Source organism: Plectropomus leopardus, chromosome 24, assembly GCF_008729295.1.
Source record: "Plectropomus leopardus isolate mb chromosome 24, YSFRI_Pleo_2.0, whole genome shotgun sequence".
Taxonomy (NCBI): Eukaryota; Metazoa; Chordata; class Actinopteri; order Perciformes; family Serranidae; genus Plectropomus; species Plectropomus leopardus.
Window position 1 is genome coordinate 801,311 of NC_056486.1, and position 7,496 is coordinate 808,806.

General features: G+C 37.8%; 1 protein-coding gene across 1 annotated transcript; it reads left to right on the plus strand.

Annotated features, from left to right (window-relative positions):
* The first annotated feature begins 448 nt into the window (after positions 1-448).
* On the plus strand, positions 449-7,339 carry LOC121963061 (serine/threonine/tyrosine-interacting-like protein 2). Its single transcript, XM_042513431.1, has 4 exons — positions 449-491; positions 3,006-3,138; positions 4,917-5,035; positions 7,104-7,339. The coding sequence occupies exons 2-4, from the start codon at positions 3,023-3,025 to the stop codon at positions 7,337-7,339; spliced, it is 471 nt and encodes a 156-aa protein (XP_042369365.1). The 5' UTR covers positions 449-491; positions 3,006-3,022.
* The last annotated feature ends 157 nt before the right edge of the window (positions 7,340-7,496 follow it).

The following is a 7,496-nucleotide window of genomic DNA, read 5'->3' on the forward strand; positions in this document are numbered from 1 at the left end:
TACTTGTTAATGCAGTAACAGTACTGAATGACTGCAGTAAAAGTGCACAGTTACTGCAGTAAAAGTTTTCAGTTGCTACAGTAAAAGTATTCAGTTAGAAAAGCACTGTTAGGCCAGTAGAAGTACTCAGTTAGGTCAGTAAAAGTACTCAGGTCAGTAAAAGTGCTCATTTTGTGCAGTTAAAATGTGCAGGTCAGTAAAATGAATGTTAGTTGAGTAAAAGTATATAGTTAGTGCAGTCAGAGTACGTGGTGCAGTTACAGTGTGCAATTAATGCAGTAAGTGTACTCAGTTACTGCTGCACTTTTACCGTAGTACCTGAATGCTTTTACTGTAGTAAAAATACTCAGTTACTGAAGTAACAGTACTGGGGGGGTGGTGGTGTCGGGTGTCGGGGTCTCTGCAGGCCTGAGGGGGCAGAACTCTGTCAGTGTCACTCTGAGCACCGTCAGCTTCAGACCACCTCCTGCAGACCCACTGTGACGGCCGAGGTGAGAACACACACACACACACACACACACACACACACACACACACACACACACACACACAGATTTGGTGTTTTATGTTCAGTTTTTAAATATTTTTTTGACTTTCTTTCTTTTGATCGTTGTTGTTCAGTTGTGTGACACTCGGAGCTGTGAGGCCTTTCAGAGCTCTGAGGCAGCTGTCACACTGCTAAAAATACACCAGCCTCATATCTCACACACACACACACACACACACACACACACACACCGTACATACACATTAACAGCAACATCATGTCAAAAACACAATTTTTATTGAGGTTTCAACAGTCACAAAACTGAGAGTACACATTTGAGGTACTTTTACTTTATTTGAATCTTTTCTTTTTATGCTGTTCTGTACTTCTACTTCTTTACATTTATCTGAGAGCTTTTGTTACATTATAAATTATAATTTTTACACGCAAAACACATCTGACCTTTACTTCTAAAAAACCCAACAGTTTATAAAGTAGTGTGAAACCTGTGGAGATAGATTTGTGTCAATATTATTTGTAAAAAAATCAACAGTCTGTGTAAATGTGTAAATCTGTGTGTTATCTGTAAAGATAAAATACTTTCCATAACTACCAAAAATTAAAGATTTGTAAACTGAAAAAAATATATTTTGCATGTATAGAACAAATCTGCAAATACACAAAAAGTCTACAAATGAAAAAAAAAGTGAAAATTCATTTACAAATATATGAAAAACATTTACAACTTGTTTTATTTTTAAATTTGTGTATTTTTTAATCTGTTTTTTGAGTGTACAATTCTTTTTTGTATTTATAATTTTTTTTATATTTACAGATTACACATTTACAGCCTTTTGTGTTCACACAAACAATCTCGAGACAAACCTCCATACATTTCAGGCTTTTACAAACTACAATTAATTTAAACTACAAAATGTTTTTAAGGGCATCATGTGCCTCACTTCTTTTTATAAAGTAGTGATCATCTTCAGACCCTGAAGGTTCACGAGGTTCCTCTCTTTGAGTGTGATTCAGAGAACAGTGGCAGCTTCTTTTATTGCAACATTAGGTCATACATTCCTGTTTGTTCTCACACACAAACCAGCTCTTCTGTCCCGTCTTTCGGTTCTAGTTTCTCGCTGAATGTTCTGCGTAATATCTGTAATTTGGTCCATTGTTTGCTTTAATGTTCCTTGTATATATTCTTCATAAACAACAGGCAGCTCTTGCAGTATGAATCTATTATTCAGCACACAATGAAGAACCCTGTTTAACTTTGCTCTCATGTTCTGCTGTAGAACCATTTGTTTGGTTTCTAACCTAAAGTTTTTCCACTACATTTTGCTTCACTCTCTTGAAAAGGGTTTGTCTTGAAGGGCTGAGGATCTACCCATAAACATGTGCTTCTGAAGAACATATTTCTTTGGGTTCTTTCTAAGATGAAAGTTTTCATTCAAAGCCATTTTTTATTCAAAGACCCTTTTATTTTGAAAGAAAGGTTTCCAAAAGGGTTCTTTGTCAGACTAGGGGAAGAGCAAGTTTCATCCAAAGAAGCCTTTTTTGGAGAAAGAGTCCTTTAAAGATTCTTTGTAGGGGTTCCAGTAAGGACTTATTTGATCCAATCCCTTTTTAAAAACGGGTTCTTCAAAGGTTCTTTGTAAGACTTAAGAGTTCCATTAAGGACCTTTTTCATCAAAGAACCCATTTTTGAAAAAAGGTTATTTAAGGTTCTTTGTAAGACTTAGAGTGACATGAAGAACCATTTTCATCAAAAGAACCCCTTTTTGAAAAAGGCCCCTCAGAGTCTCCTTAAGTTTCAATTAAGAACCCTTTTCACTTAAAGACCTGTTTCTGAAAAAAGGGTCCTCCAAAGGCTCTTTGAAAGAATAAGGAACCCTTTTCATTGAAAAAAATCCCCCTTTTTTAAAGAAGGTTTCATCAGTAATCATTTTTTCATTCAAAGCAACATTTATTAAAGAAAGGGTTCTTTGTTAGACTAAGCGTTCCATTACGAATCATTATTAACCAAAGAACTTTTTTTTTTCTTTGGAAGAAAGCGTTCTTCAGTTCTTCTTTGTGAGACTAATGGTACTATTAAGAAACATTAACCTAAGAACCCCTTTTTTAAAGACAATGTTCTTCACTGGTACTTTGTGAGACGAATGGTCCTATCAAGAAACCTAACTAGAACTACACTGGGTTCTTCAGCTTGTCCCATTAGTGAACCTTTGTTTGGTTCTACCTCGAACCGTTTCAGAAGGTTCTACCTAGAACCCAACAATGAAGCATCATATCCAAATTGTCTGTGAAAGGTTCTGTCCTGATCCCCCAATAAAAGGTTCTAAAGAGATCTATTTTATTAAGAAAACAGTTTTGAATGGAACCCTTAGTCTTACAGGGAACCTGTGACGAACATTTTCTTCCAACAAAAAGGGTTCGTTGGTTAAGCACCTTTATAACAGCATGCATTGAATAACTACAAAGTTAACTTCAGTTAAGTGTTTTTTATCAATGGTAGGAGGGATCCTGGTTGCCATGGCGTCGACCAATGAGAGCGGGGAGCATGGCGATCAGACGGTTCCTGATGGAGAGGAGGAGGACAGGAGCGTCCAAGAGATCCAGTCTCATTACCTCCGCTGTCCGTCACCCAGGTAGGAGAACACCTGAAGACACAAAACACCAGACTGCTGCTTAGCCTCACGTAAACTCGTGGATTCAGTCCCACAAACACACGAAACACATGAAACACGTCAGAATCAGCTCTATGTCTCCACAACGTTTCGCTTCCCAATATTACTCTTAACCACTGATACTTTTTTTTTTCATTTAAATTTTCTATTGATTTTCTTTAATAAGACATTCTTTACAAAAAGACGTGGCTTATAAAACATTAAACAGAACAAACAGAACAAAACAACACAAAAAAGGACAGTCTGCAGCTACACAAACACTTCGTACATGTGCCCATACACTCAGGCATTCAGGGCTTTTTTAATGTTTTTCCAATACCTTAAAACCAATCTTGCTGCAGTAATGAAACTATTTACTAATAGCCGAACGCTCTAGAGACATCCGGTGGCAAACATGTCCTATCCCAGAACAGACACAACAGAGGGGAGTGTGGGAATGGCCGCCTCACCCATTCACCGAGTTTTCTGTCGTGTATCCGGCCCACTGTAAACAGCTTTGATGGAGTTAAATAATATCTATGTATAATTTTGTAATGTGTAAAGGTATTTCTAATATCTCTTGTGGCCCACCCACTATTAGAGATTATATCCTGCCATGTCGCCTGTTGTCCTAAGTCCCTTTGCCAAATAAACCTCAAACTTTCACAGTGATTTCTTGGTATATTTCTAATGCTTTTATGGAACAATGAAGCTCTGTGTGTTACGGCTGGTAAGTCAAGAGCTTCTGCATCATACTGGATTCCTCTAAACCCTTGTTAGATTTGAACAGGCTCCCTATAGTGCTCCGTAACTGGAGATATTTCCAGAATTATCCCTTCCTCTGCAAATCAAACTGGTCAGCTAACTCCTGATATGTTTTAAATGAGTCTTCTCCATACAAATCATTAACCACACACATGCCGCTCTCCTGCCAGTTACTCAAACTAAAATCGTTTCCCTGGCCGTATTTGGGGATTATTCCATATAGAAGAGTACACTTGCCTACATTGAGATGTACCACACCCACGAGGAGTGCTGAAGTATGGGGTTTATTTCTCCGTGTGTTTGTGTAGCCTGTGATGGGTGAGAAAGGGGCCGTCATAGATTTCTCTATTTTTGTCCAATCCAGGTGAGAATCATGTTGTGTCTAATGTTAAACTAATTAAATGTGTATTTTCACATTAGCGAGTGTCAAACTGCTGTTTTTCCCAGGAGCACGCAGCTTATTAAAGCTGATCCTTGGCCTTTTCCCATTCCGTTATTGTCTCGGATGATTTGATTATTTTGTTGAAATATCCTATGATTATATTTAGTGGCAACATCATTGATACGTTATTAAATTGGGGAGCTATCACCATCTTAATGGTATTTTTTTTTTTTGCCTCACATAGTGAGATTAATTATTTTCCACCTTTCTGGATTGTTCTTTATATCCTGAAGTAATGGTAACATGATCATTTTAACAATATTCTCTAAATTTGCACATAATTTTCAAAACCCAAATACTTCCTGCCCTCTGGGATCCACTTGAACTGGAAAGTAGACACATCTGATGCAAAACATGTTCTAGAGACAGGCATAGTCTCTGACTTATGCCAATTAATTTAAAATCCTAGAAATGTCCTAATATCTGAAAATGTCCCTCAGCCTCCTGTTTTTTTTCAAAAGTGCACCCGAGATGAAGCAGGTGGCTGCTCTAAACTGACCCTTTTTAGGCTGTTCTAGTCAGTTCTGGTGAACTTGTCTCGTCTGTCCTCCAGTTTCTCGATGGCGTCAGAGTCCAGGTTCTCCATGATTTCCGGCTCGGACGCTGCGAGCATCTTCATGGAGCCCATCCACCTCTCGTCCGCCATCGCCGCCAAGAAGATCATCAGCGAGGGTGAGACAGGTTTGTGTGACACTTGCGTCCTGAGCAGACGGCTGAAAATAACCCGGCAATGAGCAGCTCAGTGTAAGGTGCCGACTGCAAGAAGATGACAAGAAAATGACCTGATTGTTTGTTTTTTAGAAGAAAAGAAAAGTATTTTCGCAAAAAAGAGAAATTTCTCAAATATAATAATAATTAAAGCTGCAAGCAGCGATGAAAGGGCCCTCACACCCCCACGTGTGTTGGGGTGTGTAAGCGGTCGTTGATGACGGTGAAAGTGGGATAATGCACGCAGAGAGTTTGGACCCTGGAGTGAGCTTTTCCACATGGTGTAGTACTTTAAAATTTAAATTAGGTGGCAGTGGAGGGGACACAAATTCCATGTCATCCTGGTGAATATCATTTGTTGACCAAACCATGTAAATATTATGTAAATCCAATGCCAAGTATATTGAAAATAATTCATCTTTTGTGTGTGTGTATTTTTTTTAATCTAAAAACATAGTGGCAACATGACAAAACCCTGGTTTTTAAAGGGTTAAAATTGTGAAAATTAATAAATATTTGATCTTTATGATTAGGACTGATGTTGGTTAAAATAATAAACCCAATGAACGGAGAAAATCATATTACTGTAGGATTGTTTTAAGCTTGATTTTGTGCGCAGAGTTACAGTCTGATGGCGTTAAATTTGGGAAATAAAGCGAATCCTTCATGTTCAAAGGATTTTAAATTCTGAATAAATTGGAGGAGTGAACTCAGATCACATCAGGCTCATCTTTCACTCCTCATCCAGATGCGGCATTAAACATTTCCACGTCCACTAACGTGGTCGAGGCTCTTCAGTCTCCGTCTCGTCCCCTCAGCTCATTATGGGCCCCGTGTCGTTTGCGGAGGAGCGGGGCCGCGCTGATTGAGGGAATTAGCTGGCAGCTGCGGCGCTCCGACATTACGATGCATTAGTGACGCCTTTAATGGATGATCCATGTTTCATGTGCAGCCGCGGCAGCAGCTCTCTGCATTAATGACCCTCCTGCTCTGACGTGCAGCTTCGCCCAAAGAGATCAAATATACGTGTGTTTTAACCCTTTGAGACCTGGATTCAGACGCCTCTCACATGTTTAAACCTTTCAAATCTGTGCAAAAATATTTAACTCTCTTCGAAAACATGGGAAAATGCAAGAAATTGGTATAAAGTGAAAAGAAAAGAGTGGAAAAATATAAAAGGACTGACAGAATTATTTTAAAAATGTTTTAAAAATATATTTTGTTTTATTTTTTAAAAAAGGAAAAATATCCAGTAACTATATTTATAATTGTTAAAATTAAAAATATGTTACAAAAAATATGATATAAATTTTTAAATGTTTACACTTATTTCATGTCTGTTTCTTGTTTGTTTTTGTATTTTACTTTCCTCTTTTTTGTTAATTTTCATAACATTTTCATGTTAATTATATATTTTTATTAGTTTGTGTCTAAATTTTTGGGTCATTTCTTGTTATGTTGCTCATTGCTATCCTCTCATGTTTTTAAACTGATGGGTTTGTCTGTGTGTGTGTGTGTGTGTGTGTGTGTGTGTTAGTATTATTAATCATTTCATTGAATTTTTTTCTTCATTGATAATATACAGGGGGTTTGAGGTGTTTTTTTTCAAATGTTTTTTTTCATAATTTTGAGGGTTTTCTTTCTTTTTTGTTTTCCTTTTTGGGTTTTTTTTAAAAATTTTTTTTCTTTTTACTAAATTTGAGATTTGGGGATGGGTTTTTAAACAAAAACGTTTTTATGTTTTTTTAAAACTAAATATACTTTCTTTGGCATTTTTTGTTTGCATTTGATACTTTTATTTTTAATACTAGTAGTAAATAGTATATTTTCCTGATCATACTTTCTTTTAATTATTCTCAACACAGGACTTTGACTTGTAACTGAGCATTTTTACTGTGTGGTATTAGTACTTTTACTGTGATCTGGATACCATATTCTTGAGCTTTAACTCTTTATAATTCACTACTAGAAACTAAAAGCAACCAGTAAACCCAGTAAAGACGAGTATCTTAATGGGTTTTTGCCTCCTCAGAGCTGCCGCCTCGCAGCGTGCGGGCCGAGTCCGTCCCGGAGTCCATGCTGGAGACCGCTGAGCAGCTGATGGTGGAAGACCTGTACAACCGAGTCAGGGACATGATTGATGACCGCAGCCCTTACAACACCCCCTGTGTGCTGGACATCCAGAGGGCCATGGTGCAGGACCGCCTGGAGGCCCCCGTCAACCCCGTGGACGAGGTGTGGCCCAACATCTTTGTCGCCGAGAAGTGAGTCCAACCAGACAATGTCCACCAAATGTCAACTGCTACTACTAACTACTCCATTTGGACTTGTTGATAAAGTGATTTCATTTTAGTGGTCATAGGTCAAAGGTCAAGGTCATTGTGCTCTTGCGTCTGTCTTATTCTTGTGTTAATATAATATAATA